The 23,866-nt window shown below is 44.1% G+C and overlaps 1 protein-coding gene across 1 annotated transcript in view; it reads left to right on the top strand.

Moving 5' to 3' along the window:
* The window catches only part of LOC124598775 (chondroitin sulfate N-acetylgalactosaminyltransferase 2-like), a 248,441-nt gene that overhangs the window by 151,017 nt on the left and 73,558 nt on the right, over positions 1-23,866 (top strand). The window contains exons 5-7 of the mRNA XM_047136025.1: positions 7,589-7,676; positions 7,761-7,937; positions 23,126-23,277. Coding sequence (XP_046991981.1) covers positions 7,589-7,676; positions 7,761-7,937; positions 23,126-23,277 — 417 coding nt within the window. The remainder of the gene's footprint in view (positions 1-7,588; positions 7,677-7,760; positions 7,938-23,125; positions 23,278-23,866) is intronic.

The raw sequence follows: 23,866 nt of genomic DNA, 5'->3' as shown, positions 1-23,866 counted from the left end.
CTACTGAGAACAGTTGATCTCATCATATTCGACAGCAAGCCAACGCTGACAACGATAGTTCAGGTATACATACCAATGTCGCAAGCAAAAGATGAAGAGATTATATGCTGTTGTTGAACAGGTGATTCGTTATGTACAGGGAGATGAAAATCTAATAACAATGATGGTTTGGAACGGGATTATTGGGGAAGGAATAGAAGAAAGGGTTACTGGAGACAGTAGGAATGAGAGAGGAGAAAGACTGAGTTTAATAAATGTCAGATGGTAATAGCGAATAATCTTTTCAAGAATCACAATGGAAGAGATACTGAAAGATTCCAGCTGTATCACATCATGGTCAGACCGATATTGGAACATAAGGCGTATCCAAAAGCAGATGTAGACAGATCACACCTTAGTAATGCTGAAGAGTTGACTGATGTTTAAGAGAATTTTCCGGAGTAATCAATATGGTAAGAAGAGTATACTGAAGTTGGATCTTCCATCAGTCTCAAATTGATAAACAATTCTCAAGAATCGGTCGAACAACCACCTTGTAGACCACTTCTTTACTAGATCTATTAATTTCCTTGACATGCTTCCTATGAACCTGATTTTCCAAGGACTTGGTCGCTCTGGTTAGTCACTCACAGAATTTGACAGTGGTTACTGTTTACATCAATTTTTCATCATTAACCTAATTGTACAGCAATTGTTCATCAGTTACGTAGTTGTACGATAATAGGTTTCTTTTCCCATGTATGCGCAGTATGTTACATTTACTTACGTTCAGGATCAGCTGCCACTCCCTGTCCCACTCATTACTCATCCGTAGGTTCTTCTGCAAATTGTTACTATATTCTGGCGCTCCTACCTTCTTATAGACAACCACATCATTGGTGAACAGCATTAAACATGTTCCGACGTATTCCCCTAAACCATTTATATACACTGTAAATATTAACGGTCCTATCATACTTCCGTGGGGCAGTCCCGAAATTACCTTCACATCTGTCGATTTTGTTACGTTAAGAGCGAAGTGTTGAGCTCTGTCTGCGAGAAAGTCTTGAATCCAGTCGAAAATCTGGTCCAATATTAGGTAACCATTTTTTTTTCTTTTTTCACCAAGCATCAGTGCGGAACATGGTCAAAAGTCTTCCTGAAGTCGAAGAACACGGCATCAACCTGAGTGCAAATGTCTACAGCGCTATAGATCTCGTGAAGGAAAAGAACCAGTTGAAATTTCACAAGATCTCTGTTTGCAGAATTCATGACGATTTTTATAGAAGAGATTTTCTTTCTTCAAAAACATCAAAAGAGATTTTCTTTCTTCAAAAACATCACTATGCATAAGCAGAAAATATGTTCCATAAATCTTTAACAGGTTGACGTCAACGATATAGACCTATAATTATCTGCATCTCTCGCACGATCCTTCTTGGAAACGGGAATGACCTGCGCTTTTTCCTAGTCGCTACTTAACCCCCCTCCCCCCCCCCACCCCTCCCCACCCCCCCCCACCCCCTCGGTTGCTCCAGCTACTAAGATTAATATTGTGGGAACCGTATTACCCAATTCGGAAGAAGGAATTCAGTATTTTGGCCTTCTCTGTGTCATTTCCCGTTTCGATACCATTATGGTAACGCGGTTACTGGATAGATGATTTCGAACCGTTAACTGATTTTACATAACACCAGACTCTCTCAGGGGTTTTAGTCAGATAGGTCGACTAAATTTACTTTCGAATTCACTGAATGCTTCTCTTATTGTTCTCCTGACTTTGATTTTTGCTTCATTCAGCTTTTTTTTCTCAGCTAGGTTTCTACTTCTCTTAAATTCTTTAGGGAATGAAATAAACAGGAAGTGTAGCACAGACAAGGCGAAATGGATGCAGGAAATACGTGAAGAAATCGAAAAAGCAGTGATCGTATGGAGGATTGTCTCAGCATACAGTAAAGACAAAACAACCTTCCGTGAAACAAAAAGCAAGTGTGCTAACATTAAGAGTGCAATGTTAATTCCATTGTTTAAGACGTAGGGTAGAGAAGATAGCTGAAAAGAGTGCATTCAATACCCCTATGAGGGGGGAGGATATATTTCCTGTCACGGGAGAAGAAATTGGAATCGATAAGGAAGACATAGGGGATACAATATAACAGAACGAATTTAAAATAGCTCTGGAAGAATTGATATAAAATAATGCAGATGACATATATGAGATTCCATCGGAATCTCTAAAATCATTGGGGGAATTGGCAAGCAAATGACTACTCAATTTGGCGTGTAGAATCTTTGAGACAGGCGACGTACCATGAGACTTTCGGAAAAGTATCGTCTACACAATTCCGGAGATAGCAAGGACTAATCAGTGCGAGAACTACCGTACAATCAGCTTAACAGCTCATGCATCCAAGTTGCTGACAAGGATGGTATACCTAAGAATGGAAAAGATTGAGGATCTTCTAGGTGAAACAATTTGAGTTTATGAAAGCTAAAGGCGCAAGAGGGGTAGTTCTGACGTTACGCTTGATAGATGTAGCAAGACAGAAGAAACACAAAGACGCGTTCATTGGACATGTAGACCTAGAAGAAGCGTTCGACAATGTAAAATGGTGCATAACACTTGTAGAAATTCTGGAAAAAATAAGAGTAAGCTAGAGGCAAAGATGGGTAATATACAGTCCGATAAATTCTTCTCGGGTTATCAGCCGAATTATGACGTCGTCTTGTTGCAACGTTTCAATGAGTTTCGTACCCGTCATCTTCTGGCGAAGTGGTAGGTCTCACTTCGCCGAGAAAGACTGCAATCGTCAATATACAGTCTGTACGAGAACCAAGAGGGAGCAATAATATTGAAAGGCCCATAAAGAAATGCTCGGATTAGAAAGGTGTAAGACAGAGATACAGTCTTTCACCCCTACTCTTCAGGTTATACACAGAAGGAGCAATGATGAAAATAAAAGACAGGTTCAAGAACGAGACTAAAATTCTTGGTGAAAAGATATCAGTGATAAATAAAATTAGCTGATGATATTGCTGTCCTCAGTGATAGTGAAGAATAATTACAGGGTTTGTTGAATGAAATAAACAGTCTAACGAGTACAGAATGTGTATTGAGAGTGATCCGGAAAAAAAACAAAAATAATGAGAAGCAGTAGAAATGAGAATAGCGAGAATCTTAATATCGAAATTGGCAGTCACGAATTAGGTGACGTTATGGAATTCTGTTGTAGGTGACGTTTTGGAATTCTGTTATCTTGACAGCAAAATAAGTCATAATGGACGAAGCAAGATGGGCATAAGAAGCAGATTAGCATAGGCATAAAGGGCAAGAGAAGTCTACTGGTATCAAACATAGGTCTCAATTTGAGGAAGAGACTTTTGAGAAATCTGGAGCACAGCATTGTATGTTGGTGAAGCATGGACAGTGGGAAAACGGCAACAGAAGAAAACTGAAGTGTTTGTGGTGTGGTGCCACAGAAGAAAGTTGAAAATCAGATGGACTGATAGGACAAGAACTGAGGTAGCTCTCCACAGAATTGGCGAGGAAAGGAACGTATGGAAGACATTGACAAGAAGGGCCAGGATGATAGGACATGTGTTAAGATACCAGTGAATAACTTCCATAGTACTACAGGGAGCCTTTGGATAGTAAAAACTGCAGAGGAAGATAGAGATCGGAATAGATTCGGCAAATAAATGAGGACATAGGTTGCAAGTATCACTCTGACATGAAGAGTGTAGCGCAGGAGATGAGTTCATGGTGGATCGCATCACTCAGAAGACTGGTAACTCAAGAAAACGGAGTCCAGGTGGTACCTGTCTCAGACAGTTTTAGCTCTGTGTATTAATGTATTTAAATCAGCACTCTTCTGGACAGGGTGATGCAAATTTTGTGCACTGAGAAATAAATCAGTGGCCTTGGTTTGCAAAGTGGACGAGCCACCTGTCCGATTTTCGTTCAACCAGAACACCTAAAATTGGCAGCTTTCCTTCACTCTCTGTTTCCATAGTAAACTGAATGTTCGGATACATGGCAGAGTATCGACGTCTTCTGGCTATAACATAGAAGTGTTGTCAATATATCGATAAAATGAAAACTGGCGAAATGAAGCTAAGTTTAAAGAGCTTCCCTCGTAGTACTGTGTAAAGGAGTTGGTAACTCTTGGAGGCACTGGAGAAGCCATGTCCATCCTGTCGACAGGTGGTCATGAAAGCATGACCGAACAACCTTACGGTTTTAGGAAACTGGTTTGTCAACAGTTTAACTGTGTCCTCCATAGGAATTTTTGCAAATAGAAGGGCGACAGACAACCCGACTAAAATAGCGTTTGGCCCGGTTCTGATTTGCTTGATAATGTCAGTGAAGATCTGAGAATTTTTGATTTGATGGTCGCAGCGTCCAGCTGTGGGAGTCCTTAAGGAGGTGAGGTACCTGGCTGTTCTGTAAATGAGGGAACCAGTAGTACTAACGATGCGTCGCAGTGAAACCCCTCCTTTATGGAATTTAGGCAAACTGTACTGCCTGGACGGTCTATAAGCTGGATCGCTGTGGTTCTTCTCGACGACATCAGTTAGATTTCAGCAGCTCCACTGATCTCTTACAGGAAAGAGTTTGGTCACGCTTATGTATTGTGTGCGTTTTGTCCTGCAACAAGTACGATACTTTAAGACACTACCTAGCATTAAGAATGCACGTGGAATATCCCTTGTCAGCCTAAAATACAATTCGATTTTCATCCTTCCGGAAAACCCAAAGCCTCTCCCGCCCTGTTCTGCTAATTTTTGATTTAGGACTCATGGCTATGGCTAAAAAGCGACTTGTGGCTGATATCCTGTGAGAGATTCCGTAACGCCTATCCCAGTCCACTAATAAGCCTCATAATACGCAACTTGTGAGGCATAGGGGTGAAATTCAATCCTCCATTCACGACCGTAATAGTTCCTTCTTGAACGAGACGTTGATGACAATGTGTGCCGCTCCGTGACATGACGTCAGTCTTTACTTCAATACCAAGCGATCAGTTTGTCGTTTGCTTTGCAGCAGACCTGTTAAGATTAGCTCTTTTGAGGGTTGCCTTGTTAGCATTAATCCACTCCCAATATAAGAGTGGCACAGTTACAGATAAAAAGAGGTGGCAATTACATGGACTATGTGCATTAGATACAGTTAGTACCTTGTATGTCTTGCTTTATTTAAACGGGATAGCAACTATTATTTTAATAGTGGGTGGGATCCAACTCTCAACGCTGCAAGACACGGAGAAGTGCGCTGAATTGTTTATGTTCCTACAAATCGCTGAAACCACTTGTGCGGACATGGACACAAGTGCATGGCAAAACCATATAATGATAACATTCGGCGATCAATGACAAGCCAACTATAGGTTACACATTGTCATCACACCAGCATAAATGACAGCCTGCTGCTTCTGACGAAGACGATGAAAGAATCTGTGGGCAGTTCGAGATTTTACCCTTGAGTTGACGCAACAAATGAACCGAGAATGGAGGTTGCCCACCTTGTATATTTCTAGTAAAAGTGGAATACCTCGGAGAGTTACAGTCCAGTAGTCTTTAATGTGTATTGCTGGCGGTGGGGTTGACACAATGGTTGAGGTGCAGCTGATAATGGAGAAGCGTTACATACGTGCAAGCAGCAGCCGATGGCGACGCACGGGTGGCTTTCAGTAAGTAATGCAACACTTTTTTTGTCGGCGAGTTTCGGTTGAAAAAATGCTTAATTTGTTGTGAGACATCGTGGAACATTCTCGCTTGAGCCCCTGTAGTTTCATGAGGTTCCGGCAGTTGGCGATGCTATATATTAGCCTTCAAAATGGCGATCGTTACAGAGCTGCTTTCCAGGCAGAGAGCTGTCACTGAGTTTCTTCTGGCGGAAAACCAGCTGATCTCATAAATTCATGGGCGCTTGCAGAATGTGCACGGTGACCTGGCAGTGAACAAAAGCACGGTGAGTCGTTGAGAGAGACGTCTGATATCATCGCAACAACGTCGAAAAATCTCCCGCTTGCTGGCCGACTGCACACAGCCGCATTGTTGGAACGTGGGGACACTCTCATTCGAGGTGGTCAACGGATCACAATCAGTCTCTTCGCTGCACAATTGGACGTCTTTGTTGGTAGAGCTGACATACTCGTCCACCAGTTGCTGTACCCAAAGATGTGTGCCCGACGGGTAAACAGCAACGAAGGACCATCACTGGTGAAATTCGAACGAATTACTAGGCTCATCGTGAAACTTTTGCCGAACACTGTCACAGGCGATAAAACATGGGTTCATCATTTCGAATGGGAGACAAAACGGCAATTCATGGAATGGCGCCATACTACATCTTCTCCTAAGAGAAAGACCAGAGCCGGTAAAGTCATGGCGACCGTCTCCTGGGACTCTGAAGCGGTTATTCTGTCTGATGCCCTCCCTCATGGTGCAACGATGAACTGTATTTTAGTACCCTCAGGAAATTAAAGAAACGAAATCATTCCGTTGGTCGCCACAAAAATGCAAACGAACTTCTCCATATCCGCGACAACGCAAGCCTTGACACAAGTCTGTGTACCCTTCAGGAGCTCACAAAACTTGTTGGGACTGTTCTTCGTCATCCACCCTGAATCTCGCACCTACCAACTTCCGTCCGTCTGGCCCAATGATGCATTCCGCGGGAAGCAGTACGTGGATATTGGGGAGGCTATTGATGCAGCGATGCGTTGCCTCCGACGTCGGCCAGTAGAGTTGTACCATCGGGCATACAGGCAGTCCCAGTAAGATGGCGTGAGTCCATCGCATTGAACGGAGATATCTAGAAGGGTGGGGAAATACATGGTGTAGGGCAGTGGTTCCCAACAGGTGGTCCGAGGACCCCCAGGGGTCAGCAAGCTATGCCCGAGGGGTCCGCAAGATGCTATGAGAATAAAAAATATATTAAATATATTTCGTAATTTGGACTCAAAGGTCAGATTGAACTCATCTCATTAAGAAGTGAAAATTAAAACTGTATACTGATGGAGTACTCTGTTGTAACTGTATTTTTTCAAATAAATAATACCTCGAATGAAATTAGTGTTTTCTTATTTTTCACACATGTCTACTCAATGCAATCTCAAGTATAGTACACTTGAAAGACCAGTACACTCAGTTTCAATTTTTTCCTGTCGTTTTCAGTTCATACTCAATTTTTATTTTTTTAAGGCGTTTATTATACTAAACACCCAGATTTTAAAACAAAGATTTTGACCAATAATAAAAAATTTAACAGTAACAATAGTGGCTAAATTGAAAAAGTTGTAAGCTCAACATTTTTCCAGTAATGAATACGTCAATGTTTTTTCTAAGTATCAAAAATAGAAAACGTATAAAAAGACTCTTAATGTGGCTTTTTTAGGTACTTGATACTGTGATGTGGGAAGGTACCAATGATGCTCGATGAGGGGGTCCTCGAGAAAATTTTGTTGGGAACCCCTGGTGTACAGAAATCCTAAATAAAACCAGCCTGTTGTCAGAAAGAAATGTGTTGCTTTACTCTCGTATCGTTCGCCTCTGGTACATCGAGTAGAGACGAAGTACCAGCCTCGCCCCGCCGTGTGGTGCACAGGGTGCAGCTGACGGTGGTGTACTTCGGCGAGGAGGGCCTGGCGGAGGCGCGCGCCGCCATGTCCCGGGCGCTCTCGCTGTCGCTGGCGGCGCGCTCTCCCTCCGCCTCCGCCTCCGCCGGCACCGGCGCGCCGCCGCCGCCCCCGCACCGCCGCCCCCAGCACGGCGAGGAGCCGCTGCGGCTGCTGGCGCTCAACGAGTCCTTCTCCCGCGGCCGCGGCCTGCGGGTGGCCGCCGAGCGAGCCGCCCCCGGCCGCCGCGACGCGCTGCTCTTCATGTGCGACGTCGACGTCGTCTTCAGCGCCAGGTTCCTCGACCGCTGCCGCTGGAACGCCCGGCCGGGGAAGAAGGTAGGCAATAGCTGAATACCACAGGCTGCTCCAGCCCGAGCGCCCGGCTTCGGGCAGTCGGGCACCCGCGGACACAGGTAAACACGGGTGGGATGTGAAGTGAAGTGTCGTATGGCTAGGGCCTCCCGTCGGGTAGACCGTTCGCCTGGTGCAGGTCTTTCGAGTTGACGTCACTTCGGCGAACTGCGTGTCGATGGGGATGAAATAATGATGATTAGGACAACACAACATCCAGTCCCTGAGCGGAGAAAATCTCCGACCCAGCTGGGAATCCTTAGGATTGACATTCTGTCACGCTGACCACTGAGATACCGGGGGTGGACATACGGGTGGGAAAACAGCTGTGGCACAGGCTCTCAGAAGGCCAGGCCATACTGCACTGACCGAGTGCTTGAGAGCAGGGGGGACCGAGCAGTTCGGGCATGCGCGAAACACTAGCAATATGGCTGCCTAGCTCTGCCTAGCCGGTGTGCCTCTGTCTTGGCCCATGGGTCAGCATTAAAACAGCCTGTAGTTCTGTACGGAACACTACGACATTCACTGGCACACACACACAACAGGGCCGCGTACAGTAGCCAGAGGTCCTTTGGCTGAACCTATAGTGCGAGGCCCAACTGTACAGATGTTGTGGCAATTCAGGCGAATAAATAGCATTTTTTAACCACGGAAGTTATTCGCTGATGTTTTAACACGTTCCAATCAGGTTGTCCCTTTTTCTTAGCTGTGTTTCCCATATCTCACCCCAACAAGAACAGTGACAGATCTAAAAAATGCAATACTAGAGAAAAATCGACTACAGGATTTTATAAAACTTATACTGAAATAGTATAAGCGTTCTCTAAATTTCAAGCAAGTAACTTTACCAGTAGATTCCATTATAGTGTACACAACAGTGCCGGCCGCTGTGGCTGAGCGGTTCTACGCGCTTCAGTCCGGAACCACGCTGCTGCTACGGTCACAGGTTCGAATCCTGCCTCGGGCATGGATGTGTCTGATGTCCTTAGGTTAGTTAGGTATAAGTTGTTCTAAGTTCTAGGGGACTGATGACCTCATATGTTAAGTCCCATATAGGGACCGATGACCTTAGCACTTAAGTCCCATAAGATTTCACACACATCTCAACATTTTGAACATTTGTTAAGTCCCATAGTGCTTAGAGGCCTTTGAACCATTTACACAACAGTAATATGGACATGCAGTTCTGTTCTCGTTGAATGTGAGGAGCTGTTATCAGGTAATTTTTAATTATTTCTTTGAGTTATGTCACTTTTTTATTTTACAAAAATCTGAAATTGTTTTATTACGAAATGCAAAATTGTAATTTATGAAAATTAATACAGCTGAATAAGGGACATCAAATTCCATTGTCCTTTACCTTTCCTTACGGATCGTTATTGGGCCCCCACTTTTAGACGGTGGACGAAAAACGCATTTCACTTCATGCTTCCGCAGAACTCCTGGTGGAAATGCTACCTATGTCAGGTGAAAATGTTTAATTAAAACTTCAATAAGAGAACACTGATAACTTCAAAAGTCAAAGCTCATACAAAACTTGATTCCACCGTAATATCCCTCGTATCTAATTCTGACTATTAATATGTGTGAATGTAATACTCTATCCCATTTTTGTTTTGATAATATTGTCAAACAAATTTATATCCTATTTTTCAGCACTTATATCCCCATGTTAAACTGGTTACATCAATATCTACAAACATTATTCGCGTCCAGTACTCTATGAAGGACGCACGTTTCTATTACCTAACCATGTTTGTGGACGGGCTTCAGCTTAACTTTACCTACAAAGTGTAAAGTGTCATTTAAATTCGACGTAACGTCGTCATCATGATGTACTCCTCACTTGATGCTCTAGCAGTGATGCCACTGGGCCGTGGAGGGGTTGCTGGCGTCGCCTTTTGGAATTCGTGGCGCCACTAGCGCCATCTGTCGTGAGACGTCCCTGTGGTTTGAGGCCACCATACCCCCAGGACTTAAGTCCTAGTGACTTTGATTTGGTTCCGAAGATGAAGGAACCACTTCGTGGCATTCGCTTGAGAACTTTTCCAGAGATTCGGCACGCAGTAGACCGCTCTATTCGCATCATCAACGCCTTCCACATCACTGCCAACGCGTTCTACACAACGCTGGTGACTACTTTGAAGGACAGTAACAGGTGCAAACATGTAACTCATTTGTACCGGTTGTGAATAAATAGTAGACACTATTTAAGCTCCAACCGTCGTATTTAATTGTACAGGGATTGAATAAAAATAGGGAAACACCGCAAGAAATGCATTCTTGGACATTAATACAGATGGTAGCCAAGCCTGTGGATTGCTCTGCTGTATTTGACAACGAAAGGCAGTTGTTCAATGTGCTCAGTGTGTTGCGAGTCAGTCGTGGTCAGAAAAGAGTTATATGGAGCTGTGATTGCATTATGTCGGAGCAAAGTGAATTCGGACGCGAGAAAATTGTTGGCACTCGCATGGTGGATACTTTCGTAACCAAGAGAATCGAAGTGTTTTGTGTTTCAAGAGGCTCTGTATCGAAGGTTTATATCGCATACAGAGAAAGCGAATAAACATCATCCGCTGAGTCACATCGCGGACGAAATGTTTTGAGCGATCGTGACAGACAGTCATTGAAGAGGACTGTGACTCAAAATACGAAGACGACAGCTGCAGAGGTCACTGCATAACTGAATGTCGCACTGGCGAACCACGTCGGCATCAAAACAGCACGAAGGGAGCTCAGTAAGCTGGGAACTGCAGGGCGAGATGGAATTTAATACCACACATGAGTGATACAATTGCCCATAATAGGAAAACGTGGTGGCGAAGCCACAAAACCTAGGCTATGGAGCAACGGAAGAAATTCATTTGTTCGGATGAGTATTGTTTCACACTGGTTCTAAATCCTGTCCGAGGTTACGACCCGAGAGTGAAACATGGAAGGGGTTCGGTGATGATTTCGGCAGGATATTGTAGTATTCCCTGGGCCCTTTGGTTAAACTGGCTCTGAGCACTATGGGACTTAACTGCAGAGGTCATCAGTCCCCTAGAACTTAGAACTAATTGAACCTAACTAACCTAAGGACATCACACACATCCATGCCCGAGGCAGGATTCGAACCTGCGACCGTAGCGGTCGCGCGGTTCCACACTGTAGCGCCTAGAACCGTGCGGCCACAGCGGCCGGCCCCTATGGTTACTTTGCAATGTCTCAGTCAAGGATCATGCGACCATATTGGCTCATAAACTCCATCACATGGCACAATGTTTGTTACCTAATGGGGAGGCTGTTTTTCAAGACGGCGGGGTCGCCGTTCTCAGAGCTCGTTTCGTTCAGAATGGATTTTCTGAGCACAGGAATGAATTGTCAAGTCTCTCCTGGCCCCACAACTACCAGATCTGAACGTTTTGAGCGTTTGTGGTCTATTTTGGAGAGGAAGATGGATGATCGCTACCTCTCCATCATTGTTATTTAAACTCGCTATTATTTTGCAGGAAGAATGATCTAAGATTTCGTCTAAAACTACACAGGACCTGTTTTTATCGATTTCGACACGACTACGACCTGTTTTGAATCCCATTGCCTTTCCTACACCGTGTGTTGCGTTTCTGCTTGTTCTATATTTTTTATCAGTTTCCTGTACCTATTTTGTCAGGAGATATTATACATCACTGATGACGCCTAGTATGAATAGAAAAATAGATTTGGTTAGAAACACCACATACTTTGAGTTGCAAACTACGGATTGCCACACGAAAACGTAAGCAAATACGAAAATAGGCGCGAAAACATCGCAAAAAACTAAATTACATTCTAGAAGATAGGTTAACTCCCAGCAAAAAAGTTAACTCCCAGCAAAAAACTTTTTTCATCAACATCGTTTGGTTGCAGATGACAAGCTACCTGTAATAATTAACACAAAAGTGATCCAGAAAATTCATCAAATGTAAAGGTATTTACAAAAAGACATGATGTGTTGTCTGAACTAAAAATTTTTATAATCATTTAAAACATGTTCACATTGCAGAATAAATAAAAACGAAAACCCACTGATGATGGCACAGTGGTGCCGAAACATGTTTGGGTACTGAGAAAAACGGTGTTTTGCGTAACTGGCGGACCTCATATAGAAAAATTTTTAACTGTAAACACGGCCAATGCAAGGAGCTGCAAATCAAAATGACGGATTTTGTATTATCTACATGATAAACATAACTGACAAACAAAGAGGTTTAATTTTTCGTCATCACAGAAGAACTACTAAAATTTTCAAGCGAAGACGAAGGTCTTAAATTTAAAATGAAACGTGTCGAAAACAAATCCCATAACACGTTCGTGGAGTGTACGTCAAAATAAGCGGAGAGCGACTGTCAGCTGCGCCGGCTGGCGAGATACCTCACTCGGCGCGGTGTTGACGCCCTCCCGGCGCTCGTGTTTTGTCGCTCCCCCCCCAGCACTGTGTTGCGTCGCTTCCGGCGCAGCGCGGCGTGTGTCGTCACGCGACATGGCGCCGCTTCCGCCGCGAGGCGCGGCTTGTAACCGGAAATTGGACAGCGCGCCGCGATAGTGTTTTGTCGTGTCCGCAAACAGGCGCCGCGTGACGGTGACGTCACGGCTGGTGATTTGCAGCCGATGGGCGGCGCTACAGCCGCCGCTCTGTGGACGGGCCGGTGGGCCGCGCTGCGCTGCCGGGATGTCAGCCGCTCGTCCCACCCACAGGCGTCCGGAAGCTGACTCTCTCTCTTCTCGCGAGCCGCTGCGTTTGTCTCACCCCTAACACTTCGTAGTCGATTCTGTAAACAAAGGTTTCTTCGTCAATGAAATCCAGGTCGCCGTAAACAAACCCTGTTCCTGCATTCCTTGACTTCCGGTAACCGTTGGAGACAGTTACGCACTGTCGTTTAACGAAGGAAATATGGTCTTACCGAGTATCGGGACAGATTTTTGACAGGATTCACGACTTTTTATGGAGCAGCATTCAGTACGTTATTCTCAGCAGTACGAAACTGACAGAAGCAAAGGTAACTGCCGGCCGAAGTGGCCGTGCGGTTAAAGGCGCTGCAGTCTGGAACCGCAAGACCGCTACGGTCGCAGGTTCGAATCCTGCCTCGGGCATGGATGTTTGTGATGTCCCTAGGTTAGTTAGGTTTAACTAGTTCTAAGTTCTAGGGGACTAATGACCTCAGCAGTTGAGTCCCATAGTGCTCAGAGCCATTTGAACCAAAGGTAACTACTGAAGTACCTAAGGGGAATATTATGGGGCTATTACTGCACACTGACGTAATAAAAGTCATTGGATAGCGATATACCCACATACAGACAGCGGAAGTATCGCATACACAAGTTACAAAAGGGCAGTGTGCTGACGAAGCTGTCATTTCTACTCTGGTGATTCATGTGAAAAGGTTTCCGACCTGATTACGGCCCACGACGGGTATTAACAGGTAGTTGGAGCTAGACGCATGCGACATTCCATTTCCGAAACCGTTAGAAAGTTCAATATTCCGAGATCCACAGCGTCAAGAGTGTGCCGTGAATACCAAATTTTAGGTATTATCTCTCGTCACGGTCAAAGCAGTGGCAGACTGCTTTAAGTTAATGAACGAAAGTAGCTGCATTTGAGATGAGTTGTCAGTGCTAACAGACAAACAACATTTCTTGAAAAAACCGCAAAAATCAATGTGAGATGTACGACGAAATTATCCCTTAGAGCAGGCTGTTCCAACCGAGCTCCAGGGAGCCGGAGCGCTCCAGAGCGCTCACTGCGGCAGCTCGGAGCCCGCGTGGAGGGGGAAAGCGAACTCACTGCCCCCTGGCCGCATGCAGCCGTAATAATCCGTGCTCAATGACAGCCATGGCTAGCCGCGGGAGCTCTGTACCTCTATTGGAGGATACCTTTCTATTCATTGAGAGGCATGGTCGACCGCAGTGTTTTGTATGGCATAAAGTATTTAATTCTGCGAAGAGGTACAATATACAGATTTAAATACAGTCAGGTAGAACGCGTTACACGCAGAGAACTGGTAGCCAGGCTTAAGAACGACATACCAGCAGACGTATGTTTAAAAACGGATTCGTAATACGGAGGGTATCAAAACATGCAACATAGTTCGTGTTCTGTAATGCACCAAGAGGCACTGTGTGCTGAAACAGTAGAGCTAGGTGGCGTAATGAAAGATGTCGTGAAGTGTGTGAATTTTGGGCGTCGTCAAAGGATTCCTGAAAGATGTGGAAGCGGAGTATGGGGATATATCTTACCACAGTACAGTTCGTTGGCTGAGTCGTGGAAAAGTTCTTGATGTTTTCTTTGCCATTAGTGAGGAAATATCCCTTTTCTAGAAATGAAAGGGGAAGAAATGCGTTGTCTGAAAGATATAAAATGGATATCAGACCTGGCGTTCCTAGCTGACATAAGTATGCATCTGAATAATTTAAATCTGTCATTGCAGGGCAAAGGGCAGCTAATCGTTGACATGCACGACCAGATCAAAGTGTTCATGGAAAAGTTACGTTTATTTGAGAGGCAGATGAGTAATGGACATCTAACGTTCTTCAATCATCTTGCTTCTTTAAAACTACCTGAAGGTACTACTTTCGGCGATTACCAAGCAAACTTAAAGCAGCTCATCACGTCGTTTGAAACACGATTCCGAGACCTCACTAGTTTGGAAATGGAACTTAAGGTGTTCAGCACTCCTTTTTCAGTTTCCACCGATGACTTGTCATCGTCACTTCAATTGGAGATTATTGATTTGCAAAATTCAACTTTGTTGAAAGAGAGGTACTACAACACGTTGTATTTGTCACGATGGTAGTGTTCATTACAGAAAAAACATTTCCCAAACTTCACAACAATGTCGCTCATATCATGTGCATGTTCGGATCTACGTTTTGATGTGAGCAGCTTTTCTGAGCAATGAAAACTGTTACAAAGTAAGGAACGATCGCTTCTTCAGGACGCAACAATGAAGGCCATCCTCCGCATTAACGCTGCGAACACTTTGACGCCTGATATTTGCGATCTTGCAATGAAAAGAAAATTTCAAACTACAGAGGCCCAATAAATTTAGTACGCAATTTCTTGTAAAACATTTGTTTCTTATTTATTTCCTGAAGATCGTATTTCCTGGTGCAGCACGTCACCACGTCTTAGCAGCGAAGAGTGTGAGGTTGTCGATCTTGTAAGACGCAGCTGGCACATCAAAACGCTTGCCTTGCCGCCTGCCTCAGCCAGCCGTGCCACGTGCCGGCGTGCCGGCCAACTTGACTGATCACAGCTAGCGACACGGCTCCATGGAGCAGGGAGCGCTCCGCGGCTCACAACGGAGCCCAAGAGCTGGAACAGCCTGCCTTAGAGTTTGTTGTTGTTGTGGTCTTCAGTCCTGAGACTGGATTGATGCAGCTCTACATGCTACTCTATCCTGTGCAAGCTTTTTCATCTCCCAGTACCTACTGCAACCTACATCCTTCTGAATCTGCTTAGTGTATTGATCTCTTGGACTCCCTCTACGATTTTTACCCTCCACGCTGCCCTCCAATACTAAATTGGTGATCCCTTGATGCCTCAGAACATGTCCTACCAACCGATCCCTTCTTCTGGTCAAGTTGTGCCACAAACTTCTCTTCTCCCCAGTCCTATTCAATACTTCCTCATTAGTTATGTGATCTACCCATCTAATCTTCAGCATTCTTCTGTAGCACCACATTTCGAAAGCTTCTATTCTCTTCTTGTCCAAACTATTTATCGTCCATGTTTCACTTCCATACATGGCTACACTCCATACAAATACTTTCAGAAATGACTTCCTAACACTTAAATCTACACTCGATGTTAACAAATTTCTCTTCTTCAGAAATGCTTTCCTTGCCATTGCCAGTCTACATTTTATATCCTCTCTACTTCGACCATCATCAGCTATTTTGCTCCCCAAATAGCAAAACTCCTTTACTACTTTAAGTGTCTCATTTCCTAATCTAATTCCCTCAGCATCACCCGACTTAATTCGACTACATTCCATTATCCATGTTTTGCTTTTGTTGATGTTCATCTTATATCCTCCTTTCAAGACACTGTCCATTCCGTTCAACTGCTCTTCCAAGTCCGTTGCTGTCTCTGATAGAATTACAATGTCATCGGCGAACCTCAAAGTTTTATTTCTTCTCCATGAATTTTAATACCTACTCCGAATTTTTCTTTTATTTCCTTTACTGCTTGCTCAATATACAGATTGAACAACATCGGGGAGAGGCTACAACCCTGTCTTACTCCCTTCCCAACCACTGCTTCCCTTTCATGTCCCTCGACTCTTATAACTGCCATCTGGTTTCTGTACAAATTGTAAATAGCCTTTCGCTCCCTGTATTTTACCCCTGCCACCTTCAGAATTTGAAAGAGAGTATTCCAGTCTACATTGTCAAAAGTTTCTCTAAGTCTACAAATGCTAGAAACGTAGGTTTCCCTTTCCTTAATCTTACTTCTAAGATAAGTCGTAAGGTCAGTATTGCCTCACGTGTTCCAGTGTTTCTACGGAATCCAAACTGATCTTACCCGAGGTTGGCTTCCACTAGTTTTTCCATTCGTCTGTAAAGAATTCGTGTTAGTATTTTGCAGCTGTGACTTATTAAACTGATAGTTCGGTAATTTTCACATCTGTCAACACCTGCTTTCTTTGGGATTGGAATTATTATATTCTTCTTGAAGTCTGAGGGTATTTCGCCTGTTTCATACATCTTGCTCACCAGATGGTAGAGTTTTGTCAGGACTGGCTCTCCCAAGGCCGTCAGTAGTTCCAATGGAATGTTGTCTACTCCGGGGGCCTTGTTTCGACTCAGGTCTTTCAGTGCTCTGTCAAACTCTTCACGCAGTATCATATCTCCCATTTCATCTTCATCTACATCCTCTTCCATTTCCATAATATTGTCCTCAAGTACATCGCCCTTGTATAGACCCTCTATATACTCCTTCCACCTTTCTGCTTTCCCTTCTTTGCTTAGAACTGGGTTTCCATCTGAGCTCTTAATGTTCATGGAAGTCGTTCTCTTATCTCCAAAGGTCTCTTTAATTTTCCTGTAGGCAGTATCTATCTTACCCCTGGTGAGATAAGCCTCTACATCCTTACATTTGTCCTCTAGCCATCCCTGCTTAGTCATTTTGCACTTCCTGTCGATCTCATTTTTGAGACGTTTGTATTCCTTTTTACCTGCTTCATTTACTGCATTTTTATATTTTCTCCTTTCATCAATTAAATTCAATATTTCTTCTGTTACCCAAGGATTTCTACTAGCCCTCGTCTTTTTACCTACTTGATCCTCTGCTGCCTTCGCTACTTCATCCCTCAAAGCTACCCATTCTTCTTCTACTGTATTTCTTTCCCCCGTTCCTGTCAATTGTTCCCTTATGCTCTCCCTGAAACTCTGTACAACCTCTGGTTCTTTCAGCTTATCCAGGTCCCATCTCCTTAAATTCCCACATTTTCCAGTTTCTTCAGTTTTAATCTACAGGTCATAACCAATAGATTGTGGTCAGAGTCCACATCTGCCTCTGGAAATGTCTTACAATTTAAAACCTGGTTCCTAAATCTCTGTCTTACCATTATATAATCTATCTGATACCTTTTAGTGTCTCCAGGGTTCTTCCATGTATACAACCTTCATTCATGATTCTTAAACCAAGTGTTAGCTATGATTATGTTGTTCTCTGTGCAAAATTCTACCAGGCGGCTTCCTCTTTCATTTCTTAGCCCCAATCCATATTCACCTACTATGTTTCCTTCTCTCCCTTTTCCTACACTCGAATTCCAGTCACCCATGACTATTAAATTTTCGCCTCCCTTCACAATCTGAATAATTTCTTTTATTTCATCATACATTTCTTCAATTTCTTCGTCATCTGAAGAGCTAGTTGGCATATAAACTTGTACTACTGTAGTAGGTGTGGGCTTCGTATCTATCTTGGCCACAATAATGCGTTCACTATGCTGTTTGTAGTAGCTTACCGGCATTCCTATTTTCCTATTCATTATTAAACCTACTCCTGCATTACCCCAATTTGATTTTGTGTTTATAACCCTGTAGTCACCTGACCAGAAGTCTTGTTCCTCCTGCCACCGAACTTCACTAATTCCCACTATATCTAACTTCAACCTATCCATTTCCCTTTTTACATTTTCTAACCTACATGCCCGATTAAGGAATCTGACATTCCACGCTCCGATCCGTAGAACGCCAGTTTTCTTTCTCCTGATAACGACATCCTCTTGAGTAGTCTCCGCCCGGAGATCCGAATGGGGGACTATTTTACCTCCGGAATATTTTACCCAAGAGGACGCCATCATCATTTAATCATACAGTAAAGCTGCATGTCCTCGGGAAAAATTACGGCTGTAGTTTCCCCTTGCTTTCAGCCGTTCGCAGTACCAGCACAGCAAGGCCGTTTTGGTTATTGTTACAAGGCCAGATCAGTGAATCATCCAGACTGTTGCCCTTGCAACTACTGAAAAGGCTGCTGCCCCTCTTCAGGAACCACATGTTTGTCTGGCCTCTCAACAGATACCCCTCCTTTGTGGTTGCACCTACGGTACGGCTATCTGTATCGCTGAGGCATGCAAGCCTCCCCACCAACGGCAAGGTCAATGAATCGTGGGGGGGGGGGGGCGGCGACACGCTGACCCCTAATCGGTCCGGGACCCGCCTGACGGATCTGTTGTGCAGGTAGCCTGTGCGCTTAGGCGCTCGGCTGAAAAACTGATTTTCTAGGCCTTTCCAGAGCACGCCCTGTGCAATCCAGATTCCCCCTCTTCTCTAAGGGCATCAACGCAAGCTCAGCACTCTGGCATGCTGATTAGGGCAGATGCCAACAAAGGACAAGTAATAAAGGTAATCATAAATTAATGTAGCTTTTTGTGCTCAATAAGGTAGGACCAGCCTCGATATAACGTGGAAACGCCGGAGATATCAGTAACATGCACATTTCATTAGCAAACGAAACATCTGTAGCACGTATCACTGACTGGAAGGTATATGACAGAGCAACACACTGCGATCACTATGTGATAATTATACACGCTGCTACACTCACAAACACATTGACTCAACAACCGCGATTGCCGCTGAACAGGGCAAACTAGCCGACACTCAAAGATATTATAGAAAAATTCCCCTTGCACACCACCTGAGGAAGTATTGATTACAGGGCACACATATTAACTCATCCACTACAGAGAACGCAAATCGCTACAGTCTACAAACCAGTGACATACGTAAACAAAGTATACTGTAGACGACGTAAATAACAAAACTAAGGAAGTATTCACGAGACAAAAGACGATACTACCAACGAGCAAAGAGAACGCAAGAAAAAGAAGTCAGGCTGCAGCAATACCTTGAAGCCAAACGCCGATACAAAGACGAATGACAAAAAAATAAAAGGCAGGACCATTGGGACAGTTTTGTTACGTCCAGCTTACACAATAACGTATGCGGAGAGTCCTTCAAAAAAAAAAGACTGAGAGAATAAAAACACCAAGGGTAATGTCAACATTAAAGCGAAAAAACGGTACAGTGACGTAGGGCTGGAGATGCTCGACAACCTACTAAAGAAGCTACTATCACACGGTGACCCTACGCGCCACCAACGCTGCCAAACAGACCTAAGGAGACACATGGACATTAATTACATAATTGTTGGAATCACTACTCCTCTCGCTCGTGAGGAGTCTCCGTTGGCAATAATGAAATTTAAGACAGGAAAACTTCAGGCCCAGATGGAATTCACTTAGAAACCATTAAAACTGCTGCACCACTGATTGTCCCCTATCTGAAGGACTTACTTAATGCCTCTTTACTGCAAGGGAGAATAACCGTCTGCTGGATCTCAGTTCACATCAGCATGGGTTCAAGCCACAAAGGTCTATCGACGATACAGCAAATAGAGCTTTACAGATAACTCACAGCACTCACGACAAATATGTGGTGGCAATATTAATTGATGTATCTGGCGCTTTTGACAACCTTTGATGGCCTGTGCTGTTCTCAAAATTAAGACAAATGCGAATTCCAACCGAGCGAGGTGGCGCAGTGGTTAGCACACTGGACTCGTATTCGGGAGGGCGACGGTTCAATCCCGCGTCCGGCCATCCTGATTTAGGTTTTCCGTGATTTCCCTAAATCACTCCAGGCACATGCCGGGATGGTTCCTCTGAAAGGGCACGGCTGATTTCCTTCCCCATCCTTCCCTAATCCGATGAGACCGATGACCTCGCTGTCTGGTCTCCTTCCCCAAAACAACCCAACCCCCCAACGAATTCCAACAGCTTTATATAAAACCTTCCTCGACTGCTCCAAAGACAGAGTTGTAGAATGCCGATTGATTCACCAAAGAGTTGTCAAAAAAAAAAAAAAAAATACATAGGGTGCCCACGGTTTCATATATGGACCCATAATCTGGGACATTGCTATTGAGTCGCTGTTAGACAACCTATACAGAGATGATGATAGAGCAATGGGGTAACAGCGTACGCTGATGATTTACTCGTAGTGATAACAGGAAACTCAAGAAGACACTTAGAACAAAAGACTACTCACCTACTCGTAGACATCAATGGATGGGGTAACAACAATAATCCAATAATTGCAGCTAATAAAACGGTGTACATAGTACGGAAACGTGAAATTAAGAGAAACCCCAGCATCAAGCTAAATGACCTAATCTTGCAACGCAAAAGAGTGACAAGATATCTAGGTTTACACATTGACGACAAACGGAAGTTCTCTGAACGTATCAGACTTACAACAGACAAATCAATTAAAACAATGCGTAAATTATCAATAATACAAACAACAAAATTCTGACTAACTAGAAAGACAATAGGTACATATCATATCCCAGTAATCGTTTCCACAGAATGCCTCGCAGCGAGCGCCTGGGCGCGTCGACTGAGGCCTGCAGCACATAAAATCATTGTTAGACTTGGCCAGAGAAGAGTTGTGCTCAGAATGTCGGGAGCCTTCGGCACAGTATCGGCGGACGTACTATGCGTAGTGATGGCGTGTGCCCCTGACATCACCATCGGTCAAAGAGCGGCAGCGTACCGATAGAAGAAAGGCAGCTGCGACAAGGTATTTGATATTACAGGAGACGGCATAACAGAAATGCGCCAACTAAACGGCTCGCGAAATGCCTGGAAGAAAGAATGGGATTCGTCGCGTCTACACCTTTTTCCCAAACACCAAGGAACGAGTGAGGCTGAAACATGTAGATAACGCCTCACGGACCATGGCCCATATCCAGATCATCTCCATCGGTTTGGTCTCAGGATAACACCCACGTGCACTTGTGGAGAACTGAGAACTCCTGAACATGTCCCTTTACACTATGACAGACCCACACACACACACGACCCCGAACTAACTGTAACAACAAAGAACAACTTTTATGATAGACGATTGGAACATACTGAATGACATAACCGATAATGTGTCAGTACGTCAAACGAATTATACAAACAAGCACAAACACATACGCAAATAAGGTCAAACACAGAAACACGGGAACAGGATACTTGGAATAATAGAGACACAGACACAAACACAGAAATAGAATTAGATGCTGAAACGGATACAAACAGGGAGATTAATATACAGACTTAGATGTAAGATAACACTAAATTAAGGAACACAGATATGGATCAACTTTCATTTCAGTATCCGCAGTAATATGTGTAATTTAAATGATATAATAGTTATTAAGCTTAGATAAAATAATATCTGCAATGGAAATGATACAATTGGTTATTAAATATAGATAAGATTTTACCTTACAGGGCAACACAAACACCATGCACAACATATACAAATAAGGAAGCCAAAGACGAACAAATAATGTACCAATTATGCCCTTGTGTAAAGCACATATGACCTGTGTCAAATCTAATATAAGAGTAATACAACACACCCATGTACACATAAAATTATCAAACAAGTATAAAAGATATCTTGTATGCTAAGTCTAATGTGATGGCTCGGTGATTTGCCGAGCCCTCACACCCTGGATAGCTAGGTTATGGGATCTCTAATAAAAATCTATGTATTTAACTATTCTCTTTTACTTCTCCTTCTTAAATGCAAGATTCACTTAAAGCAGAAACTTGTGCTTCTTCCTAGTGCAGTTGTTATACGAGTAACGAACAACACCGTTTGCTCTGTTAAAAGAATGCATCTTTTCTTTACGAACTTACAGCATGCTGGGCGTTAAAAATAGGCCCGGAACTTGTTTTATAATGGTTGTAGCCTCGTCATAAGTTTCATTGAGAAGTATCTTTTTTTTAATTTCTTGACGCTGACTAGTTTCGGACACCTGTGTCCATTTTCAAACCATCCGTATCGCGAGTGTGACAGTAGAGACGATAGCTTTAGTATAATGCCCGTGCTACATGGTCTGTTTACTGTTACTGAGTCGTCCATAGTGCCGCTCTGATCACCCCTGCAGGGGCAGTTTTTGTACACAGGCCGCCGCTTGTATTGTTACACGGTACAGATGATTTAAAAAAGGAAGCAGGTGTCCGAAAGTAGTCACCATCAATAAATACAGAAGTTACTTCTCAGTGCAACTTATGACGGAGCTACAACCATTTACTTAAAGAATTCCACTTGCTGAAGAACATCTAAAAAGATACGGGAAAGCGGAGTTACGTCACAGGCTTTAAGAGGCTCTTATTACAAAATGAACTGACGACGGTGCCCACGTCTCAGTTTGTGTTCGTACTGTAAAGAGGGAAATTTGAAATTGATGTGGTGTTCGTTCTTATTTTGTACAAATACGTAACGTTTCCGGACATGGGTTCGTTATCAAAACTTTATCTACTAAGTAACCTCTACAGCCCCTACAGCCCTGTTGAAGAAATTGAAACTGTGTAAATGATCAGGGCGTAACAGTAGCCCATCAGTAGATATTCAACTTGACATTGGCCAGTCTTCTGGCATTTTACCCGTTTGAGACGATTGGAAGTTCGATAATATTTTATTCAGTTTTAACGCCGCGAGACTGGGCATTCTTGCATTGTAAAACGTGTCTTTATCGATTCTACGTTGAACACAGGCAACTAATCATGATCTCCCTCGGCTGATGCCTCCATGTTTGTAGGCGTATACATGTGAACTGCTGTGTCTGGTGTTGGCAGGTGTACTACCCGATCGTGTTCAGCCTGTACAACCCGCACGTGGTGTACACCCTGCAGGGCCGGCCGCTGCCCCCGGAGGCCGAGCAGCTCGTCATCTCCAGAGACACCGGCTTCTGGAGGGACTTCGGCTTCGGCATGACCTGCCAGTACAGGTGAGAGAGACAGCACAGCCCTGCGCAGACACCCGCCGGCACCCTCTTTTACTCTACAGGCCGCGCCACGGCACTGGTGAACCTCAGGACAGGCATAGAACTGGTGGGGCAGGTTGCCGCACTCCGCTACACCTATCCAACACATCGTTTGTTTGTAAGATCTCGTTGCTACTCTATAAGGTTCTAACTGCTGGTACTCCAAGATCGCTGCCGACTGGTGAGCCCAAAGGACATCACACACGCCCATGCCCGTGGCTGGATTCGAACCTGCGACCGTAGCGGTCGCTCGGTTCCAGACTGTAGCGCCTAGAACCGCTCGGCCACGACGTCCGTCTCAGGTAGAACACTAAACATTCCAGGAGGCAAGTAGGACTAACAGGGGGAACACGTGGCACTCGGATTATACTTACGGTACGTGAAGTTTAGAGCTCAAATATCAATTCCACAAAGCAGTTCGATGCAAGTATCAGAAATTCTCGAGAAAATCGACTTTCAACTTTTTCGAGCGACTTTAGTAACTAAAAATAAGGTCACCTTTCCACTAGCAGCTTGGCTCTGTGACAGAGTGCTTGCCAGCAAAGTAGGCGGC

This window comes from Schistocerca americana, chromosome 1, assembly GCF_021461395.2.
Source record: "Schistocerca americana isolate TAMUIC-IGC-003095 chromosome 1, iqSchAmer2.1, whole genome shotgun sequence".
In the NCBI taxonomy this organism is placed as follows: domain Eukaryota; kingdom Metazoa; phylum Arthropoda; class Insecta; order Orthoptera; family Acrididae; genus Schistocerca; species Schistocerca americana.
The sequence above is the reverse complement of the archived record's forward strand: the minus strand, read 5'-3'. Positions and strand labels throughout refer to the sequence as shown.